This window comes from Chelonia mydas, chromosome 7 (genome assembly GCF_015237465.2).
Source record: "Chelonia mydas isolate rCheMyd1 chromosome 7, rCheMyd1.pri.v2, whole genome shotgun sequence".
NCBI lineage: Eukaryota > Metazoa > Chordata > Testudines > Cheloniidae > Chelonia > Chelonia mydas.
In genome coordinates this window covers 22,448,225-22,472,056 of record NC_057853.1, presented here as the reverse complement: position 1 = coordinate 22,472,056, position 23,832 = coordinate 22,448,225, and the positions used below count along the sequence as shown (strand labels likewise).

Here is a 23,832-nt window from a genome sequence, read left to right as displayed (position 1 = left end):
CAGCTCAAATAGATGTACCTGCACTTGCTCTATTTTTAGCAGGATCGAAGTGTAGCGGCAGCAGCATGATCAGCCACCCCAAGTAAGATCCTGTGTGAGACCTTAGGTACATAGTAGGGTGACTAGCCCATCCCATTACTTGCACTGCCATGACTAAACTTGTATTTTTAGCAGACTGGCTCAATCAGAGCTAGCATGGGTATGTCTCCTCAAACTGGAAATTACACCTTCCATCTCCAGTAGAGACGTACCCTTAGGGACAGAGTTCCATCAGGGAGCCCTGTGATAATATCCTACGCCCTGGTCACTAAGCAGCCTTTGTCTTAAGTAAAGATGGGTGTAACCCAGACTCCCAGACCTGACCTCCACTGAACTTTGGATCCCGATTCAAGCACTGCATCTCAGCTCCTCTCTAGGCTGAAGATCTTTCCCAGTCTCATGATTTTTCAGTGGTAAACTGGGAGTGAAGGGATAAAGGGCAGAATATGCCCAGAACTTCTGATATCACTGACACCATTTCAAATCTGGAGTGACTCCACTAAGTCAACAGATTTACCCCAGCACAACTGAGATTAGTATCTGTCGCTGCATTTTCCCTGACCACCTAATCCTCCTGCAATGAAATGTTCTAGATAAAGCTGTGAAAAACGATTCACTAAAAACCAGAGTTAGGCTGCTGCCTGTGTCTTAGAAGGCTTGATTTACAGGAAAGGATTAAAATAAATAAATATGTATGGCTTGTAAGTAATATGTAAAGTGATGATGAAAGTCCATAAATATTTGACGGGTTTAAGCACCAACGAGGGAGGGTACCACATAGGAATTTAAGGGAGATAACAGAGGAATAGGATGAAATTATGATCATGGGATCTTTTGGACTGTGGAATAATCTCCCAAGGGAAGTAGTGGAAGCATCATCATGTGAAACATTTAAAACTAAAGAGAAAACTAACAGTCGTTTGATAAAGAACAATCCTGCATTGGGGTGAAAGTGGGCTGGTACTGGCCAGTACGGCGTACCAGTAAGAAGCTGGTACCGGCCCGTACCCAGCTGGCAGCGCCCCTTTTGCGCCTCCTCCCCCCCGCCCACCCCGGGCCACCGACAGAGGGGACAAAAGGGGCAGTTGCCCCGGGCCCGGCAATTTAAAAGGGCCTGGGGCTCCTGACCGCTGCTACTGCGGCAGCAGCCAGAGCCCCGGGCCCTTTTAAATCACTGCCGGAGCCCTAGGCAGTGCAGGCCAGGCAGCGCAGATGGGCTGGTTGGGGGAGGCTGACCCCCAGCCCTGCCCCTTCTGTCCGAGGCCCCGCCCCTTCCAGGTAAGAATTTAATATTACTTTCACCCCTGTCCTGCATGGACAGGGAGCTGATCTGAAAGACCTAGTGGGATTTTTCCATCAATAATTTACATGATTCCAGGAAGATTGGAGCCTTCCTTCTCCCAAGAAGGGATCACTGTGTGATGTAGAGAAGAAACCAGGCTATAAAAAGCACCAGCGCATTGCCTAGTTCTCTTTACTCCTCTCTAAGTTTGAAATGAAAGCTGCTAGCACCTTTTATAAAAAGCCTTTCAAAAGGACCCGGTCTCTCCAGCAAACTCACCACATATTGACCTTGATGAGGTTTAAACAGTCTTCACCAACCCTTTAATACATCTGTGAAATAATGTGACAGAGGCCCTAGGACCTGGGAGAGGCGAAGAGCAGACACTACCATGATATCCAGTGTGGCTAATGCCTTGCTTATCTAATTTACTGTATTTAAAGGCCTGATTTTTGCTGAGAACTGCAGCTCCCATTGACTTCAAGGAGAAGGCATCATGCTATATGTTAATCATCCCCAGGCCATCACCAGCAGGAGAAGCACATACAGGGTGCCCAGAGAGCAAGTGGGAAAAATCATGACGGGGGTGGGGGGTAATTGGCACCTATATGAGACAAAGCCCCAAATATCAGGACTGTCCCTATAAAATCGGGACGTCTGGTCACCCTAAGCACATAGCATGTTTATCATTGTGGATGATGGGTTAGTTCCTTCAGTGGTGGCAGTGCAGGGCTGTGCAAGTTCCTTGAGCTCACTCATCAGGAAGTGTCAGAACATAAGAACAGCCATATGGGTCAGACCAAAGGTCCATCTAGCCCAGTATCCTGTCTTCTGACAGTGGCCAATGCCAGGTGCCCCAGAGGGAATGAACAGAACAGGTAATCACCGAGTGATCCACCCCGTCACTCATTCCCAGCTTCTGGCAAACAGAGGCTAGGGACACCATCCCTGTCCATCCTGGCTAATAGCCATTGATGCACCATTCACCCTGTATTAAAGTGTGTAAAGTTGCACTGTGCATTTTTGCTGAGCACCTCTGCAAACTTGCCCATGTGTCAAGTCTCCTAAAGAGCGTGAAGGGCTCTTGGTGACTTCACTTTGCAGTCTTTTTTCAAGAGCAAGACTCCATCACACCAGGGGACTGGGGTCAAAGCAGGCAAGGCAATTCTAGGATGTAGGAGCAAGCAGAACTGCGCGAATAACGCAGGCAGGATGAATATTTCAGCAAATCCTTGCTTACATGTGGTAGCTCTCTCTCTCTCCATACCCCCAAATGCTCCCTCTTCCATCCCCCCACCCCCACCTTCCAGCAAGGCTAGTCAGTAGTTCTCCTTCTGGAAAGATGTGTAACAATGCAGGATCTAGACTCCACATAATAGTTTAGGCTCCTGAGGGCTGTAATACTTTGGTCTAATTTTGGCTGCTGGCAGGGCTGTAACCAGGATGGGGCGAGCAGGGCACAAAGCTGAGGGGGCAGGAAAAAACGGTAGGGGATGCAAATATGCTTGTTCACCCCAGGCGCTAAAATGCCTAGTTACGGCTCCAGTTGTTGGGTTTAGTGTGTGGGTGCTGGTAGCCTGTGATATTCAGGATGTCGGAGTAGATGACCTGGTGGTTCCTTCTGGCCTTAAATTACATGACTATGATTCTTGGCTGAAACTCATGTGCCCAAGGCCCCATTCAGACATGGTTGAGTTTGTCATCCGCTCCTCTTGCTGTTCTGGGTTTGGACTCGAAGTTATTATATTCTGATCAGACGTTAGGGAACAGTCCTGCTCTGGCCATGGGGGAGGATAAAATGGCCTACTGCTTATTTTCCTTTTCTAATGTCAGTGGGCGAAATCCTTGCAATCCTCCTTCAGTCCTTACTCAGGCAAAACACACAACATTTTGCAATGGTGCTTTTGCTGGAGTAAAGAAGGCAGGATTAGACCCTCTCATTTTAGGAATAACAATTTAAAAAAAGAATAGTGGCCTGATTTATTTAAAAAACAACAACATGCATGTGGCTGTACACTGAGTTTGTGCATTTAGTTACAGCCATTGCATTGTCGTCTCTGGCTATTTGCATTTGCAATAGTAGTGGTTGAGTGGGCAAATTAGACACACAATTGCATAATTTGGAAAATCAAGCCCATGTTATAGAATTTGTGTGGTGATGACGTCTCTTCCATTTTCAGCCCTTTCAGCTGAGCGTCTTGAAAGGCATGTCATTAAAATGGCTGTCTCTGTACGTTAGATAAAAGTTCTGAGCAAGGTGGCTTACTGGCTCGTGTATTTTGGGATTTCTCGCCTCAAAGACAAGTTGTCCAAATCACAGGGCTTTAGAGCTTATGGCGTTTCTGTGACCCACTATTGTGCTCCTCACTTTTGAGGCATCACTTGCTTAGTTTCATCCTCCAGACATTTCACAGATGTAGCTTTTTTCTGCACCAACTTTCATGAAACTGGCTTTTTAGAACCATTAGGCCAGATTCATCCCTTGTGTAACCCCATTGCAGATATTGGGGTTTTATTAGGGATGCATTTGGCCCCTTTACTCTCTCACAAACTCTTCCAAAGTCTGTAAAATTTGAAGGAAAAATATCAGCAGTCTTTACTGTATTGATGTTTGGTTGTGCCACCTCCTTTCATTTAGCTCAGAAGGTCTCAGCTCCCTGCCCTGAGCAGTTGTCAGTTGGGAGATTCTAACTTTTAATGGACTCATTACCGTTCAGAGCAGGTTTGGTTTCTTAGGGAGGAAAAGATAAAAGTGCAGTGACTGCTCTGTTAAAATAAAATGAAGGGGAAAAAAGTATGTCTTAGTGTGATCTACGCAGACTCTCTCATTAACACTGCTGGATCGGTAATAATAGTATCAATGCCAAAAATAAAAATATATTAACGGGGGGAGGGGGTGCAGGAGTCTGTTCTCCCTTTATTACCCATGCATCACTCCTGTTACATGCAGCGGGAAATCCCCCTAATCTGTTGTTTTATGAGATCTGAGAGGGGAATGCTCATCTAATGGGTGCAAACAGGGGGAAGGGAATCAGGACTCCTGGGTTCTATTCTTAACTCTGCCATTAAATCACTGTGCCAGCTTGCAGAATTCACTGAATCTCCCCAGGCCTTTCCCTATCTGTAAAACTGGAAATACTGACATGGCTCTTCCCCTCAGAGGTGTTAGGAGAGTTCATTCCTTAACGTTTGAGAAGTGCTGAGACTTCTTTGGATTGAAAGGTACCATTTCAGTGCAAAGTGTTGTTATGACTTTATATGCAACATTAAACAAAATGCCTTGCACACCACTAGATGCGCACGTACCGTTTGTAGAGGCGAAGATTCTCAGAGGCACAAATGGCAGCGGGGTGTCTAACTTCCTCTGAAAGTCAATGAGCCCTAGCCATCTCACTGCTGTTTGCGTGGGGCACGTCTACACTACAGCGCGACAGCAGCACAGGTACGGTGCCGTAGCCTGCTGCTGTAGCACAGACGCTTCCTACATCAATGGAAGGGGTTTGTCTATTGATGTGGTTAATCCGTCTCTCCGAGAGGCAGTAGCTAGGTTGATTAAATCATTCTTCTGTCAACTGCAGCTACACCAGGGGATAGGTCGACCAAAGGACGGCACTCAGCGCACTCCTGAGCGACATAGCTAGATCAATCTCATTTTTAAGTATAGACCAGGCCTATGCCAGAAAAGGTTTGCCAGGATAGCTATACCAATGTATTTAGACTGGTGACCCTCTGAGCATAGACACAGCTTATACCAAAATAGTGCTTTTCTTAGTATAGCTTATACCAGTTCCCTGTGCGAAATAAACTATACCAATGTAAGAATGACTCACTGGCTGGCACACACTCCTTGTGGCTGGGCGTGGCATTGCAGGCTCTTCTACTGTAGAGCCCCCTGCAGACAACCTATCTGGCTTTGTCTTGTGACTCAGCCAGCCCAGCAGCCAGTTGACTTTTAGTCCCAGCCCTTCCAGGGTAACAGAGTCCTACAAAACAATAGTCCAGTGATTTTATGCCAGCCGGTCCTTACATCCCTTATATCAGGGCTTTCATGCCACCTTCCTCCCAGCTGGTAGGGAAACCCAGGCCCTCCTTATCCTCTGGGTTCCTCTCCAAGGACCCTGTAGCAAACAGCTAACATCTGCTCCTTCAGATTCCTTGCTGCCTTCCTCAGCCTGTCTCTAGGTCCTTTTCCCCAGCCCCTACCTGGGCTCACTCATTCACAGACCTTCACCCCTCCCCAGACGCTGCAGAATTCTTTGCAACTCCTGTACTGAACAGTGTCTTCCAGGGCTTTTGCCCTGGAGAACTGGCTCCTGTCTGCTTCTCCCAAGGCCCTCTGTACACCTCTCTCTTTCCTCCTGAAATTCAACCTCTGGAGTCTTGCTTCTCTGGGGGGTCTTGTTCTTTTGTCAAGGCTCACCACAAGAGCTCACTTCACCCCTGTGGCTTCCCGGTATCTCTCTCAACCCTTTGCCAAAGCTCCCTTCTTGAGACAGGATCTCAAGGCCTACTCTGTCCCTCAGCCTCCTGATTCCCTTATACTGCCCTGAAGGCCTTCCTTTATTAGTGACCATGGCTCCTCTCAGATAGGACTAATTCAAGCTCCTCCACTCTGCCACAGCTCGGCCTAATCTTTAATTGGGCCTGACCCATCCTCCAGGTGTAACTGAGTACACTAACTGCTCTCTGGCTCCACTGAATTCTTTTTGTATCACTGGGGTATGTACGTCCTATTAGGATCAACAAAAGCACTTTTATGCTGGCATAACAACATCTACACTAGGACTTTTGCCAGTGTAGAAATCTCATTAAAAAAAAATAAGTCACACTCCAAACCAACATTACTATAATGGCAAAAATGTCTAGTGTACACCTGGCCTAAGCATGGTAGCATGCACCATGTGCAAGGAACTTTCCAAACACCGAATAAAAGATTGTACGCTATTCATGGCAGGATCTATCATAAGAGAAAAAAAAATCAACTCCACATAATAAAGAGGGCACCCTCTGAGGGTCTGAGCCTGCAAAAGCCACCAAGCACAGTGCTTTCTACTCTTAGTAATCCCAATGAAGTCAGTGGGGCTAAAGTACCCACTTAAGTGCTTTCCTAACTCTGAGGCCAGGGCAAGAAGCACTACAATCAATAGTGTGTTTGCAGGATCAGCCCACGTGTTGGCAACATGCTAGTATATTACAAATGACATGTTACAGTACATCACTGTACCATTTGTAGAGACAGTAGCAAGCATTTAGCATATTTCTCCCAAAGTATCTTCCATACATCAGTGGACTGAAAACAGCTTTACATGACCAATAAATATTAAAATGCAGAAGAGATGTAGAATTTAATCTTTTGTGGAAATGAAGCCATGTGTAGAGTTAGTGATGAGATTTATTTTAAACCAATGTTTTTAGGAAAGAATATGGAATATGAGCAAGTGCCTTTCCCAACCTGCTGTACAACACAGTCCACACACTGTGTGGAAGCCAAACTCACCCTCTGCCTGGTATTTGATTTCAAACACAGAAATTAATAAGATCATATAAAGTGTTGCTCACATCTTTTCCCTAGACTTGGCTACTCCCAGGATTCCTCCTTCTGGCTTGCTCAGCCTACACCTTAGATCCTCTCTTTCTAGAGAATCTCCTCTCCACCTCCCTAACATCCAGGGGAGGTAAGAGACACCTGCATCACTGAGTCAGAAGGGCCCACTTAGCATTTCCCAGCGGGATCAACACCTGCGAAGGAGGGTGGGTGTTAGAGGCAGACATGGCCAGCCTGTAACATGGAACCAGTAATTTTTGTTTCCCCCAGGTCTCCTTAAATGACAAATTACATTGAATAGAAACGGCAAGACTCTTTTTTGGGAAAAAATAATTATATTCATTATATATATCACACAATGTGTGTGGTTATGATAATCATCATATATACATTGTTGTTTCCACAATGTGTGATATAGGTTTCTAACCTTGGCATGCTAATAAATGGACTTTTTACGGTGCTTATGGATGTCACTAATCCCTCCCCTACTAAAGATACCATTGTTTCCATAGTAACTAGTGTACTTCAAAGAGGAAAAAAGGCAGAGGAGACTAAAAATTGATCAAAAACAAGACAAATGCTGTGTGTAGCATAAATAGACTGTCAGGGTGGGAGGCTGGGGGTTTGCGTTACCACTTGTTTAGGAGGAGAGCCTTATTTACACTCCCCACGCTTGTGGCCCTACAGTAAGCTGACATTTGAACTCAGCTCTCCATCGGTGAAGGCTAGCGCACTAACCCATTGCCCCAGAAGGAGAGGACAAGGCAGGTCTCTCCAAATATAAAAACTGTTTCTGGAACAGACATGGCAAAATCAAAGACCAGAGTCCCAAGAGCCCCAGAATGTGAGAAAGCTTGTACACAAGTCTGAATTTTGCAGGAGACCTGCTAGCTTATAATAGTCTAATCCAGCGGTCCTCAAACTGTGGGTCGCGACCCCAAAGTGGGTCACAAGTTCGTTTTAATGGGGCCTCCAGGGCCACCATTAGACTCCGTGCCGCTCGGGGCTGAAGCCGAAGCCCAATCAACTTAGCTCTGTGTGGCCCCTTGCTGTATGTGGCCTCAGGCAATTGACCTGCTTACCACCCCCTAATGCCAGCCCTGATTCTAGACTCTATAATCTAGAGTCACACAGGGTACTGGGGTCGTGTAGTAATTTTTGTTGTTAGAAGTGGGCTGCAGTGCAATGAAGTTTGAGAGCCACTGGTCTAATCCAATATCTAAAATTATCTGTCTCTCTATGTATATATACACTGCACCCCTCAACACGGCATCTGAGTGCCTGCATCTTAGCGTCCACAAATTCTGGGCAACTTTGGATCAGGATCAAACTCTGAACTTGGCATCTGCCTTCTGTCTCTATAATAGGCCAATCCAAACCCCCAGAACGGAACAGTCCCTGAACTTGAGAGTAGTCAGTGACTAGATCTGAACTCTGTTAGTCAGGCCTGTCTCTAATGATGGGGAGCCAATACGTATGTGAAGAATTAACAATCCTCTTAGACAAGACCTAGGCAGCCATAAGCTTGTTTTGCTGTCCTGTGTATTGTACTGTGTATTTCTACAGGACATTGAAGTTATCCATTATGAGGTATTGGGGAAGGAAGCTGGGTGGGACCCGATTTAAGTAATAAGCAGTGTATGTGGGAACTAGAACATTGCTGACCTACTTACCGGTCTATTGCATTTCTGATGCACCCATATCTGGAGTATCTAGGTGCCAAGTAAAAGGTTAATATTGTTCTGTGTGATGTAGAAGCAATGTTTTCCTTTCCCCCCATACAGTTGGCCATGGGCAGAGTGAAGGTGACCGCATGGTCGTGTCAGATTTCCATGTTTTCATCAGAGACAGCTTGCAGCACATTGACCTCATGAAGAAGGATCACCCAGACCTCCCCGTTTTCATTCTGGGGCATTCCATGGTAAGCATGCTACACCGTACACCTTAATAGTCATCATTACATCTGCCACAGCATTATGGATCCCATTCTGGGGGATGAGAATCACACAACCTACTATAAGAAAAGCAAAGTAACAAACAGTAGAACCTCAGAGTTACGAAAACCAGAGTTACGAAATGACCGGTCATTGACACACCTCATTTGGAACCAGAAATATGCAATCAGGCTGCAGCAGAGACAAAAAAAAGCCAAGTACACTACTGTGTTAAATGTAAATGATTTTAAAAATAAAGGGAAAGTTTGTTTCTGTGCTTGTTTCATTTAAATTAAGAGGGTTAAAAGCAGCATTTTTCTTCCACAGAGTAAAGTTTCAAAGCTGTATTAAGTCAATGTTTAGTTGTAAACTTTTGAAAAAACAACCCAAACATTTTGTTCAGCGTTACGAATATTTCAGAGTTACGAACCACCTCTGTTCCCGAGGTGTTCGTAACACTGAGGTTCTACTGTACAAGCTTCCCCTCCACTGCCTCACCCCTAGAGGGGACTTCAGTCTCTGTGACCCATTCAGTCCTTGGCCTTTCTGCTGAGATCAGGATGCTAGTGCCATTTGCAACAGTGGGCTAATTAGTGATGCGCATCCCTACCAACCCACTAGGAACCAGACTGAGTTGGGGCACTGAACAACTGGCAGATGGTAACTTCTTTCATTCACCAACAACCAGGCTTGTATTTGAACCGGTAACCAGGAGGTTATACACTCTGGCCTTGTGAGTGGATTGGGAATAAAATATGGCGACACACTGTAGTCTCATTCAGTTACACAACTGTACTGGATAGTGTTTCAGGGATTAGGGATGAAAAACTAAAAGGAGGATTGGTTTTGTGAGCAGATTTTAAGTGTGATTCTGACAGCACAGGCCAAATCCCGTGGATTCAGTTAGGCAATATTCCTATTGGTGTCACGGTCATTGTCCCTGCGTACAAAATATGAATAAGCACTTCAGGATTTAACCCCATGTTCCGATAAACAAGAATTCTGATCTAAAGTGCATGGCATGCTTTTAAGAGTTCACTGTGCTCTAAGCCTGTGTAACAAGGAGCTAATTTCCAAGTACCAAGCCAAATAAGGTCATTGAGATTCTTTTTGCTGCTGCTCCATTTAAACAAGCCAGTGGTTCTTCAGCAGCATGTAAGTTCGCCAAGCATTTTCCTTAACAACTAATCCTCTGTGATCTTTACTGAGCAAGCGAGCCAAGCACCCCAATTCCTACAATTCTCACACAGTTTCTGCAATCCTGCCAGCACTTGACTTGAAACTACATGGGAATGTGCCTCTTTTTAACTTGCTGCCCATGAGTAGGTTGCTGATTGTAGAGTTCTGTGAACTGTTTGCTCGGGGGGGGGGGGGGGGGGGGGATGAAGAAAGAGACATTTGCCAGAGGATAATTTTGGGCCTACGGTAATTATCCAAACTTTTATGGTTTCCATTCCCAGGTGACAATACTTTGTTACCCATAGATATCAGTATAACTCGGAAATACTGGGTACAAACTACTGCCTGCTTTTCCACTACGGTTGTGTCCCATTCCCGCTCATCTCCACACCTTCTGTCATGCAGCCACCTCTCTGATCCACTCCACCAAGTCCCCACCTTCTCCTCCTTCAGGTCTCACGGGAAATTTATATTACTTCCAAGAGACCTTTAATTTTTAGACCTCCCAACAGAGGCTTGTTCAAGCCCTGAACCTGCAAACACTTTATGCACATGAATAATCCAGTTAAATTCATGGGACTGCTCATGTGCATATAGTTAAGCACGTGCATAAGGGTTTGCAATACTGAAGCCTAGATCACAAAATCCTACTCCACCCTCCAAAAGCCAGCCATCCCACTCCAAAAAAACCCCGCAACAAATCTACCCCTTTGCTTCTAATTACTCCATCTTTTGCTTGCACAAAGTGTCTAGCCAGCTCCCTGGAGCAGAGAACTTTGTTTTGTACCTGCCAGTAAAGTGCCCAGCACACGACCATGCTGTACAAAAAGTAAAGAATGATCATCTGTATTTGTGCTCAGGCTGCCTTTCACTTTTGTATTGCAGGGAGGAGCCATCTCCATCCTAACTGCCTGCGAGAGACCAAACGAATTTTCAGGCCTGGTGTTAATTTCTCCTTTAGTTGTAGCAAGCCCAGAGGCAGCGACGCCTATCAAGGTAATAGCAATGGATGTAAAAACACACACACACACACACAAAACAGGAAAGAGAGGGACCACATTGTTCTTCTTGTGATCAGATCATTTTAAAGAAGCAACTATGAAAGAAATCCTGTCTCTAACTGCAGGTGTCCTACCTAGATCCCCATTCTCTGCATCACGTGGGATCCAGCCATCACTTTCTTCCTCCATCAGCCCCTGTTTCTAAGCAAATGCTGTTTATTCAAAAAGGAGAATTTACTGTGGCCTCTGCTTCAGGAAGTTTGGTTTTTTTATTAGTCAAATCAGAAAAGGGAAGAGGGATTAAAAAAATCTAGATGATTAAATTCTTCCTGCGCTGGAGCAGGAGAAGAGTCTGTGATGAGAACAAAGCATGCAGAGGCAAATGACTGGAGGCCCAAACCTGCAAGGCACTGTGTACCCTCAGCACCCAATGAAGTCAGTGAGAAAGGAGGGCTCCCCATAGGGCACACAGCACCTTGCACAGTAAGGCTCTAATGCTCTAGATGGAAACAAAGAAAAACAATCAGGTAATTTGTCTGCTCTTCTCCTCAGGAAGGGCTGAAAGTCAGTAGCTTTAACAGTGGTGCGTATAGCCCCCTTGAGCTGTTTTACTTGTCATGCCCGAACCTGCTCCCTGGCGACGGAGCAAGGGCCATCACGCTCATTCTCTTGTGGCAAGAAGAGTTTGGCGTGGCCTGGGTAAATGATGATCAGATGGAACATAAGAAAGGCCCAGATCCCGCAGTCGTTGCTGCCACAGAACAGAGCTTAACCAGCCACAGGAATGTTAGAAGAGGTGTACAGAACAGTACTGCACCTGGGGTAGCACCTGGAGGCATTCTGGCTGTGGAGGACAGAGTCAGGCAGAACAGCTCAAGGGGTGCTGGGGGAGCATATGCAGGAGTGGCAGCCACCATGCATTTTAAAAATGCAGCCTGTGTTCTCCCCGTGCCCTGTGACTCCCTCCCACAGAGAATGAAAGCACCCGGCTATTCATTGCACAAATGCACTTTCCTCCCTTCTTGCTCACCTAAGTAAGAGCAGCCAGAAATTGGCCCTGTGTTTTCAATTATGTGCAGGATGTAAACAGCAAGAAGGCAAGGGATTATTTCTGGTGGCACGAGGAGATGGAACCAGGGGGAATCGTATAGAAGTATGAAAAGAAAAATATAAGATGAATAATAGAAAGCATGTCCCTAGTAAGCCCTGGAATCTGTTTGTGTCTGAAGGGAACTGGTAAAGGTTGCATTGCTTGAAACATTTACAACTAGATGGAATAAATCCCTAAAAAATGTTCTGTAAGAAACAATCCTGCACTGGCCTCCCAGGAGAGGATTAGATGGGACCCAATGAGATTTTTCCATCTCTAATTTGTCTGACCTTTGTTACCATTCTCCATTCCACTTGGCCTTTACTGACCAGGTCCATTTACTTTTCTTTGTGGCTGGATGTCAGCTGGTCCCAATAAACTTCTTGTTACAACTTCTCTGATCACTCAGGTCTTATTTTCACACACTAAAATTGCACTGGTTTGCTTAACTTCAACTAAATCTGTTTTTAAAATGATTTTGTTGAACTGGGGTAAAACCCTGTGTAGACACTCTTATTTTGGTTTAAGAGTGGTTTATTTCAGTTTAGCTTAAACCTGTTCCTAATCAATTTAAGATGGCTCAATATAAGACCAGTATATATTGGTTTAGGCATTCCCACAAAGCCTTTTGCACCAGGTTAACAAAATCAGTTTTAAATCACACTTCTAGTTAAAAACCCATACAGATTGGTGTGTAGCAAGCCCTCAGACGTTTTTCCATCTCAGTCTGAGATCTCTCTCTTACAGACTGGGGTGGACAAGGGTAAGATTGAATGGTTTACCAAACCTGAATGGATGTACTGTTCACTTCTCTTTTGCCCCAGACCAAAACTGCCTGATTACGGTCTTCTCCGTTTTATTGAGTCTGGCCTGCCAACCACTCCCTAAATAATCCATATTGCATCAGCTGCTGCTTCAAACCGGTTAGGAGATAAAATCTTCAGCTATCAAATGTAGCTAGGGTGTTTAACAACACAGTATTTTTAATTAAAAGCCCATTGTGTTATAGACCATCACCATGGCCCTCACAAAATCAATGATGCCACATTGGAACCTTTTGACCCTGGAAGCTCTGGTTTATAACATGAAAGATTATTTTTCCAGTGGCAGTGACCTTGGCTCTTAGAATCACTGAGCTATAAGCGGTATTGACTGATGTCCCCTACACTAAATTTACAAGGGTAATGTGGCTTTTCACATATCTCTGAAATTCCTTATGAGTACGGTGTCCAAATACCTCCTTATCACTGGCAGTCAGTCATTTTGACCATAAGATTAGTTATATCTGTGCATAAGTAATATTTGTATATATGCACACACAGAGGATGTGTGTGTGCATGCACAAACATACATACACACACAGCCTGATTCTTCTCTCATGCAGTTATAAATGAGGAGTAACTCCACTGAAGTCAGTGAACTGCACCTGTGTAAAACTGGAGGTACGGGAGATCAGAACCAGGCCCTCTATTTCGGTACTGGTTTGTTGCTATTGACTCAACTTGGCGAGAAATGAGTGAAAGCTTTGAGAACATGTCCAAACCATGTGCCAACCTCAAGACGGGATGCAGAGATAAAGTTTCTTGACACCTTAAATGACTGTCTCTTGGAGCATCTAGTCCTGGAACCCACAAGAGGAGAGGCAATTCTTGTTTTAGTCCTAAGTAGAGCACAGGATCAGGTCCAAGAGGTGAATATACCTGGACCGCTTGGTAATAGTGACCATAATATAATAAAATTTAACATCCCTGTGGTGAGGAAAACACAACAGCGGCCCAACACCATAGCATTTAATTTCAGAAAGGGGAACTACAAAAAATGAGGAAGTTAGTTGAACAGAAATTAAAAGGTCATAGCACCAAAAGTAAAATCCCTGCAAGTTTCATGGAAACTTTTTAAAGACACCATAATAGAGGCTCAACTTAAATGTATACCTCAAATTAAAAAACATAGTAAGAGAACCAAAAAAGAGCCACCATGGCTAAACAACAAAGTAAAAGAAGCAGTGAGAGGCAAAAAAGCATTCTTTAAAACGTGGAAGTTAAATCCTAGTGAGGAGAATAGAAAGGAGCATAAACTCTGGCAAATGAAGTGTAAAAATATAATTAGGAAGGCCAAAAAATAATTTGAAGAACAGCTAACCAAAGACTCAAAAAGTAATAGCAAAAACATTTTAAAGTAAATCAGAAGCAGGAAGCCTGCTAAACAACGAGTGGGGCCACCGGACGATCGAGATGCTAAAGGAGAACTCAAGGATGATAAGGCCATTGCAGAGAAACTAAATGAATTCTTTGCATCCGTCTTCACGGTTGAGGATGTGAGGGAGATTCTCAAACCTAAGTCATTCTTTTTAAGTGACAAATCTGAGGAACTGTCCCAGATTGAGGTGTCATTAGAGGAGGTTTTGGAACAAATTGATAAACTACACAGTAATAAGTCATCAAGACCAGATGGTATTCACCCAAGAGTTCTGAAGGAACTCAAATGTGAAATTGCAGGACTACTAACTGTAGTCTGTAACCTATCATGTAAATCATCTTCTGTACCAAATGACTGGAGGATAGCTAATGTGACACCAATTTTTAAAAAGGGCTCCAGAGGTGACCCCGGCAATTACAGGCCGATAAGGCAAACTGGTTGAAACTATAGTAAAGAACAAAAAACTGTCAGACACATAGATGAACATAATTTGTTGGGGAATAGTCAACATGGTTTTTGTAAAGGGATATCATGCCCCACCAATCTACTAGAATTCTTTGAGTGGGTCAACAAGCATGTGGACAAGGGGGATCCAGTGGATATAGTGTATTTAGATTTTCAGAAAGCTTTTGACAAGGTCCCTCACCAAAGGCTCTAAAGCAAAGTAAGCAGTCATGGGACCAGAGGGAAGGTTCTCTCATGGATTGGTAACTGGTTAAAAGATAGGAAACAAAGGGTAGGAATAAATGGTCAGTTTTCAGAATGGAGAGAGGTAAATGGTGGTATGCCCCAGGGGTCTGTACTGGGCCCAGTCCTATTTAACATATTCATAAATGATCCGGAAAAAGGGGATTTGCAGATGATACAAAACTACTCAAGATAGTGAAGTCCCAGGCAGACTGCAAAGAGCTACAAAGGATCTCAAAACTGGGTGACTGGGCATCAAAATGGCAGATAAATTCAATGTTGATAAATGCAAAGTAATGCACATTGGAAAACAGAATCCCAACTATACATATAAAATGATGGGGTCTAAATTAGCTGTTACCACTCAAGAAAGAGATCTTGGGGTCATTGTGGATAGTTCTCTGAAAACATCCACTCAATGTGCAGCAGCAGTCAAAAAAGCAAACAGAATGTTGGGAATCATTAAGAAAGGGATAGATAATAAGACAGAAAATATCACATTGCTTCTATATAAATCCATGGTACGCCCACATCTTGAATACTACGTGCAGATGTGGTTGCCCTGTCTCAAAAAAGATATATTGGAATTGGAAAAAGTTCAGAAAAGGGCAACAAAAATGATTAGGGGTATGGAACGGCTGCCGTATGAGGAGAGATTAATAAGACTGGGACTTTTCAGCTTGGAAGGGAGACGACTAAGGGGGGATATGACAGAGGTCTATAAAATCATGACTGGTGTGGAGAAAGTAAATAAGGAAGTGCTATTTACTCCTTCTCATAACACAAGATCTAGGGGCCACCAAATGAAATTAATAGGCAGCAGGTTTAAAACAAACAAAAGGAAGTATTTTTTCCACACAAAACGCACAGTCAACCTGTGGAACTCCTTGCCAGAGGATGTTGTGAAGACCAAGACTATAACAGGGTTCAAAGAAGAACTAGATACATTCATGGAGAATAGGTCCATCAATGGCTATTAGCCAGGATAGACAAGTATGATGTCCCTAGACTCTGTTTGCCAGAAGCTGGGAATGGGCGACAGGGGATGGATCACTTGGTGATTACCGGTTCTGTTCATTCCCTCTGGGGCACCTGGCATTGGCCACTGTTGGAAGACAGGATACTGAGCTAGATGTACCTTTGGTCTGACCCAGTATGGCCGTTCTTATGTTCTAAAGGTTAGGTAACCACAAGTGTGTGGAGCCATGACAACAAAAAGTGAGCCTCATTAGAGTATGTGCTCGCATGTGGGAAAATTCAGATTTACTCTCTCTTTGCAAGACTCCCATCATGAGGGTATAAATAAGTACACACACAGGCGGAGAGAGAGAGAGAGAGCAGATAATAACAGTGTGTCTTAAATTAAAGAAGGCCAGAGAAAATTTGCTCCATCCCTAGATAGGAATCTTACCTGAAATTATGAGCTTGTATATATACCCATGGTGACAAATTCATGCCTGGTGCAACTTCATTGACCTCAGTGGAAGTGAATTTGGCTCATGGGGTTGGAGTACCAATGGGGTATCAGTGTACAAGGTGAAAGTTACATGATTTTACATATCCCCCTAGGAATGGGGTTTCCTTGACATTTACTATGAGCCTTCACTCCTTGCTACTCTCGGAGAACTCTAATTTTATCCTGGTAATTTTCCTTTGGATAGTATCTTTGATACAAGAGCATCAGATAATCCTATGTAATGGTTTACAGTCTGTGCTTTCAAACACAAGCAGAGTATGCAGATTACAAATTAATCTTGCAGGTAGTATCTGTGGATGCAGTAGGACAGTACAAAGGCCAATTACACATTGTCATCTTTTCTAAGCAGTGACCACTGAATTAGAAGACAGTTATCAGAGAAGAATCTTGCATTGGAGGGATTGGGGAATGTTACTGAAATAAAGGATGTTCTTTCTCATGCTAGTGCTTTCAAGCTCAGGCTGCTGAATGCTTTTGTGTTTGATTCCCAGGAGACAAGCGAGCAATAGATTTCCTTAGTCAATGCAGACACATTTTACTGTTTATTTGCAGAATCCCTGGAGAATGTGCTTAGCAAAGAGAGTCCAGCCTCGGCAAGCACTGTAAATTGCACAAAATATCACTTAAGTGCTGCAGCCTGAAATCAGAACTGAGTGATGGTAGGAAGGGGCAGCAGCAACAGGGATACTGCCAGCTCCATAAAACAATGACCCTTAGCAGGCTGCTTAAGCCAGGCCTTTCCGACATTGATTTGATCTCTCATCTGCAAGGGGAAGAAATGCAGAGTGTAATGTCAGGGCGGTTGTGAATATTTCATAGTATTGTGCCCATTCTTGTAATTGATGCCGGTGGATATCCAAATTCTTTGGTTTCGTGACAGTTTGGTAATATAGGGCCAGATCCCTAGCTGGTGTCAAATCGGGACACTGTTGACTTCAGTGGTGCTATGCCAATTTATGCCAGCAGAGGCTTTGGCTTACGTATTTCTTCTCCTTGCTGCCCAATTAATTTATTTCATTCATATCCCACAGGTTTTTGCAGCTAAAGTGCTCAACTTTGTTCTACCAAACCTGACGCTGGGAGCTATAGACCCAAATGTGGTTTCCCGGAACAAAAAGGAGGTGAGGATGTTAATATCATTTTTTAAGTCATTGGAACGGCGGTACATAGCCCCACTGCTGGGCCTCTGTAATGGGGCTGAACACCTTGAGCCAAATTCTTTGCTAGTGGAAAGGGGTGAAATGCCCTTACAGCCAATATCTGTGCCCATTTACATCAACAGAAAATTTGGCTCATAAGCTGACTAGTCCAGTCTGGAACCATTCAGTCACTAGTTCAGTGCACTCTGCATCCATGTCCAGTTATGGGCAGGAGATCTAAGATCTGAGCTGTGTGATGGTCACATTGGCAACAACAAAAAAATGGGACCCATAATTCACCACCAAGTGCAGCTCCAACGGGGCAGCAGTGATAGAAGCTGTAGTTTAGACAGGGCTCAGATACTTTGAAGACCACATTTCTCTTAATCGGCTTTTCACATAAATACAGTAGCAAAGACGCTTGAGTCTCATCTACACTTACTATTATATGTATTGTACTGAGATAGGGGCTAGGAACTCCTGTCATAGAGAAGGACCCCCATGGTGCTAGGTGCTGTACAAAGATCGTCCCTGCCCCATCATTTAATCACTGTAACTAACTACAGGTTTCAGAGTAGCAGCCGTGTTAGTCTGTATTCGCAAAAAGAAAAGGAGGACTTGTGGCACCTTAGAGACAAACCAATTTATTTGAGCATAAGCTTTCGTGAGCTACAGCTCACTTCATCGGATACATTAGATGCATCCGATGCAACTAATTAGAGCTTCTACCATTGTGAATTGTAGGCCCCCATTTTTGCCAGTCTAGACAAGACTTGTGGGACCAGGCTGCTGTTTGGAAAAGCAACACCCCTCCTCCTGCTTACAGACAGCCTGGTTTGGCAGTACTGGTAAAACCAGATGTCTTGTCAGCTGCTGCTGCAGCAGCACCACTAAAAAGGCTCCCACGCCTTTCAGTAAAAAACAGCCACATGGAGGCTTAGGTTTGTATTTACAGTGCTGGGGAGGAAAAAAAAAATTGAATGAAACAGCTGTGTCTGGGAAGGGATCACAAATCAGGATTTTAGTTCATTTCTAAGATCAACTGGAATGACAGAAGATAGCACCCAAGGGTCTCTAAAAAGCAGGAGCGCTTCGTAAGTGTAGTGAATGCTTACTTCTGTGGCAGCCCACATGCCCCCAAGGCGTGCTGTAATTTTTCAGTGTCTCTGACTAGCTGGATTCTTATTTTAAATAGATGCTAATGAACTCCCCGGCTGTGGGCGGTTAGGCGGGTCCCAGTCCATGCTGACATCAGAATGCAGGCTGACTAGATAAGGAGCAAGCAGGCTGTTGATACATATAGAAGTACAATACACTTAACTTTTGTTTGCACATTCAACTTGCCAAATTGCCCTGTAGGTAAATTGGAAGGAAGACTGGTCTTGTGGATAAACCACATGGACGCGTAGGTTCTGTACCTGGCTCTGACACAGATTTTCTGGGCAAGTGACTTCTTCTTTCTGTGCCTCAGTTTCCTTGTCTGTAAAAGGGACTTATACTTCACTGGGTTAAAAACATCAAAATTGAAAAGCCCTTTGAGATTTTTCAGCTAGAGAAGAGAGAATTAGACAGGGCAAATACTGCGATTCCATGACACTGGACTCAGTGTAAGAACCAACATAGAAAGCATTAGTATACATCCACTTTGTAATGTATATGTCCTCAGATATTTTGGTAAGCCTTATCATAACAAAAGATGTACAAAACATACACAGATAAATAAATACGGTCCGTTTCCATTGTTATAGGAACACCATCCTACTCACTAGTGTTCCATCATACGGAAGGTGTTACCAATAATTCTTTGTGTAAGCAACAGAGTAGAGAAAAGGTACAATAAAATCATATGAAGGAAGAATTATATTCCTGGGTTCTAAAGGATAAGTGATACCAGGTTTATAAAGTAAAAGGTCTATCAAAGCCACAGCCTATATATTAGGAGACCGTGCCATAGCTGTCACAGCAGGGCCTCCTGGGTTTCCCTGCCTGGTTCTGCCACTGACTTATGTGACCACTTAAACTCACTGTGCCAAAGTTTATCCATCTGTTAAATGGTTGTAAAAATACCTACCTTGAAGGGGTATGTTCTCAGATGGAAGGTGCTAAGAACATGCTAAATATTGTTACAGGGTGTGAACTCTGATCTAAGGACAGACCAGCTTCAGAAATTTATTTACAGTCTCCCACACTTTTATCTAGGTATTTCAGTGGCGGCTGCAAGGGTGACATTCAGAAGTGTCCATGGTAACCCTCAGGGTACAGTCCACCATAAGAATAATTGTGTTTTCTTTCTTCCTGCAACTTACTCATGCTGGCCTTCACTGTGAGGCTCACTGCTGGGGTTGGCAAAGGCACCTCTAGCTTCATGCTCTTCCTCTTAGTTTTAGCTTCTCCTGTTGCCACTTCCTTTTCTGTGCTGTGTCCGTCATTGGGAGGTAAGAGCTATCATATGAGATTGGTCCATCTAATTACTGGATTAGATCATTGGCCCATTTTGTCCAATATCCTGCCTCTGCAGCACTGGATCAGATCATCGGTCCGCCTGATTAGGACTTGTCTACAAAACCGTTGCTTTCACAACAAGGCGAACACCTTATTTCCCAGCACATTAGTGGGCACTACTATGGACATTCCTGAAGTCCAAACTGCAGGGCAGTGTAGATGAAGCCCTAGACTCAAGCCTTGCAGCTTCTGAGCACACACTGTGCTGGAAACATCCATTATTTACATGTTGAATTTAATCATCCGTCAGACCAACTTTCTGTTTTCTATAAATATCTTTGGGCAGTCCTCCAAGAATTCCCTCACTTGTTCGTCTTCACAGGAGGCTTGGCCTTCTGATGTAGGGACTGAAATGTACATGGTGGAGTGGAGACATTTGGTAGATCTAGTTCCTTATCAAGTGCAAGGAAACAAGTGGGGTGAGAGGTAACCCAGAATCTAACGTCCTCATCAGTATTTGTTAAAGGCCTGATCGAGCTCCCATTGAAATCAGTGGAAAGATCCCCACTTCAGTGCGTGTTGGAACAGCCATAACTGCCTGGCAGCATGCTTAGTGTTGTGCAAGATGGAAAGGAAAGATGCAGCCCCTGCCCAGAAGCAGAGCTGACAGTCTAAACCGGTGGGCGACACAAATGCGCCAGGAGACCTGGTGGATGGTTCTGTCTTAAAGAGACTCTTTTAAAAAAAAATAGTTGGCAGCTGTGATGGATCCCACAGACCCCAGCCCAAGCCAGGGCTGGAAAGGAGTAATGGACTGAACCGGATCCAAGTATTTAGACCAGACCCACCATGCAGACACTGTCCAAGGTATCGATCCTGGAAAGTGGGGCCCCGCTAGCTGTAACTAAGAATGAAGGAAGAACAGGAAACAGAGGAAGGAAGCAGAGGTGACCCAGGGTTTCCAAAACAGACAGAGAGCGCAGACATGAGAGTAGAAGAAGGCACAAAGGAAGAGATGAGACAGAATTCGCTGGCAGAGCGAAGGTGGGCAAGCGGGGAGTGTTAAGAAACAAGAGCAGAGATTGAGGTGGACAGAGTGATGCAGAGCCTGGAAGGTGACCCCAGTTTCTCTTATCCCTCCTTACAACTAATCCTCAGCATCCCCAGCGTTCTAGAGAACATTTCTTTAATCCTCATCTCCTGCCCCATTACGAGCTGCCCTGCTGCATAGTGGAAGGGTTTCCCCTTTTCTCTACTTTCTTTTGAGGGCTCAAGAGGAAGCCTTCTCCCTTTTTCCTCCTCCTTTCACCAAGACATGCCCTGTGCCATGTGTTTGCCCCATGCACAGATCATTAACTTTCTGAGAAGGACTGTTTTTCCATTAGCTGTTTTTATCCTCTCACAATGTCGATCATTCTCAAAGATCCCCCCACCCGCCATCTACACAAAAGATTTGTCTGCTGTTCAGTAGCTAAAAATTCTTTGTTGTTTGTGGTAGGGGGGGAGAAAAAGAAGAAAGAAACCCATTAGGCCATCTCTTGGCATTTATGGCACTACACGGGGGCGGGGAAGGGGGCAGCTCATATGAATTAATCTACATTATTTTACTCCATGGGAAGGCAACGTCTGTCAATCCAGCCACCCACCCCTCTTGATTTTTTTCCTGGAATCCTTCATCTGTTGCTTTCAGTAAAAAAAATAAAAAACCCTCAAAGCTGCTTTGCCTTAGTGCAGTGCTGTGACACAACTCCCAGCAAATAACTCCCAGATTAGGCTGAAGCCAGTTGCTAAGTAGCCAGAGGAACCCTGTGCTTTTGTTTAAATTGCAGAGGAAAAGTTAATGGGTTTGGGTGAAAATGTCAGGTTACCAGCTGCTAAAGTGAGAGTTGACAAAATTAGATGAACTGGGTGTTCCAGAAGCCAAAGTGTAACTTTTTCCATGAGCCGGTTCACAGGAAGGGCGGTTCATTCTCATGAAAGGCAGCCTCTTGGGATTGAGACAGTTTACGGAACAAGACAGATATTTAAAACGAGCAGGGTTGTATCTCACGAGAGTAGGGTCCCACTGAAAAAGGCTGCCTGCCTGTAGGGAATGCAGAGGAGGTTGGAGGTATCTACAGCAGCCATGGTGCAACCTCAGAGCTGTTCTAGAGAAGACTTCCAGGCACTGAAGAGTCTATGTGGATACTGACTGAGGGCCAGATGTTGGGAGGTGCTCAGCATGCTCAGCTCCTATTGACTTCTCTGGGAGTCGAGGATGCTTACCGCCTCCTCAGAACAGGCCTTGACAGCTCAGTCTCAGCCAGCATTTCACCTCCACAGCAGGCTCTTCCAAGCATTTCCCAGGGGCTAGGTCTCAGATCCTCAGGGTGGGTGTGTCATCAGGATGAGGGGAGCTATACTGCATTTCTCTCTCCTCTAGTAACTGCCCCTCACTTCGGGGTCCACTCCAACACACCCATAACTTGAGTTTCCAGTCACGGGGATTATGGACCTGCACAGGACAAGTGTAGAGCCCTGCAGCAGGACTGGAATCCTATGGGTCTTGCAGGATCCATGGCCATAATAGCAGGAGCCGAATTAAAAGGTTAGTCCTGTGGGGGGCTCTAAAAGAGACCCTTTGCTGTCTCCAGCAGAGTATGCTGTTTGAAAGAAGTTTAAGTGATTCCAGAGGAGAAGCCAAACTGCACCAGCACGGTCAGGGAGAGGATCCCATACTACCAGTAAAGTCACATGGACGCTGGCGCTGTTAATTAGTCCAATCAGAGGCTCACCTCTGAGCCAACCAGGGACAACATTCCCAAGTAAATGGGCAGGGACCCAGCAGTCTGACAGATTTGCTCTCGTTTCCTGTAATCCATCAGGACAGTTGTAATATGGGTCACTCTTGTCAGTTCCTGGGACTGAGCTCTCCAAGCCCTGCAGCATGGACGTCTCAGTGGCAGGACCATTCCTGTGAAGCCTGCTCCCTGCAATGGTCAACCAGAGCCCAAGTTTGGTGAGCTTCAGGGCTCCGGGTAAGACTTCTCTCTCTGGGCAAATCTGTAATCACTCTCCAGACCATCAGCACAGCAGAGGATGAGGGTTCTTCTTAGGCTAGGTCTGCACCGTGAACCTTACTGTGCTGGTGCAGCTGTGCCGCTGTAAGGTCTCCCGTGTAGCCGCTCTCCTGCCAGCAAAATAAAACCACCCCCCAATGAGTGGCAGTAGCTTTGTAAGCAGGAGAGGGTCTCCCGCCAACAAAGCACTGTCCACTCCAGTGCTTTTCATCAGTAAAACTTGGGGGGTATTTTTTCACACCCCTACTTGACAAAAGTTTTACTGACAAAAGTTGGGTGTAGACATAGCCTTAGACTGTTCATTTTGTGAGATCTCAGCTAGGGGAAGGAAAGGAAAAGCAATCACCCTGCTAAAATAATCTATGGAATTAGGCTCAGTCAGTGAATGAGTAGAGGAGATGCTCCTGAGTTGGATACTGATGGCAGATTCTCTCCTGCACTTGGGCCAGCTAAGCAGGGGGCATCAGATAGCTAAATTACAGCTCCCTGATTCTCTGGCCCAGCCCTGGCAAAAAACAGAGCAGCCTAGGGGCCACTCTAACTTGTGCCTGCTGGTTATGCTCCTTTAAGGACCACCCACCAACTAGGGATTGCTGTAGTGTGTGTCCTAGCCATTCCATCCCTGCCCCAATGCATCTCTTGTGCTAAAGGTGGTGGGGAGGGAGGCTGGCTCTACATCCACTGGGCCTCCCCTCGGTTCCCCACATGGACGGTATCCAGAACAGGGGTGATGGTTTCCAGTCCTTTTGTGCCACCTGA

The 23,832-nt window shown here is 44.9% G+C and overlaps 1 protein-coding gene across 6 annotated transcripts in view; it reads left to right on the top strand.

Annotated features, from left to right (window-relative positions):
• MGLL (monoglyceride lipase) overlaps positions 1 to 23,832 on the top strand; it is an 82,930-nt gene that overhangs the window by 50,502 nt on the left and 8,596 nt on the right. For all 6 annotated transcript variants that reach the window (XM_043550830.1, XM_037904064.2, XM_037904068.2 and 3 more), the window contains 3 exons: positions 8,651 to 8,787; positions 10,865 to 10,975; positions 17,465 to 17,554. In XM_043550830.1, the coding sequence (XP_043406765.1) occupies positions 8,651 to 8,787; positions 10,865 to 10,975; positions 17,465 to 17,554 (338 nt within the window). The remainder of the gene's footprint in view (positions 1 to 8,650; positions 8,788 to 10,864; positions 10,976 to 17,464; positions 17,555 to 23,832) is intronic.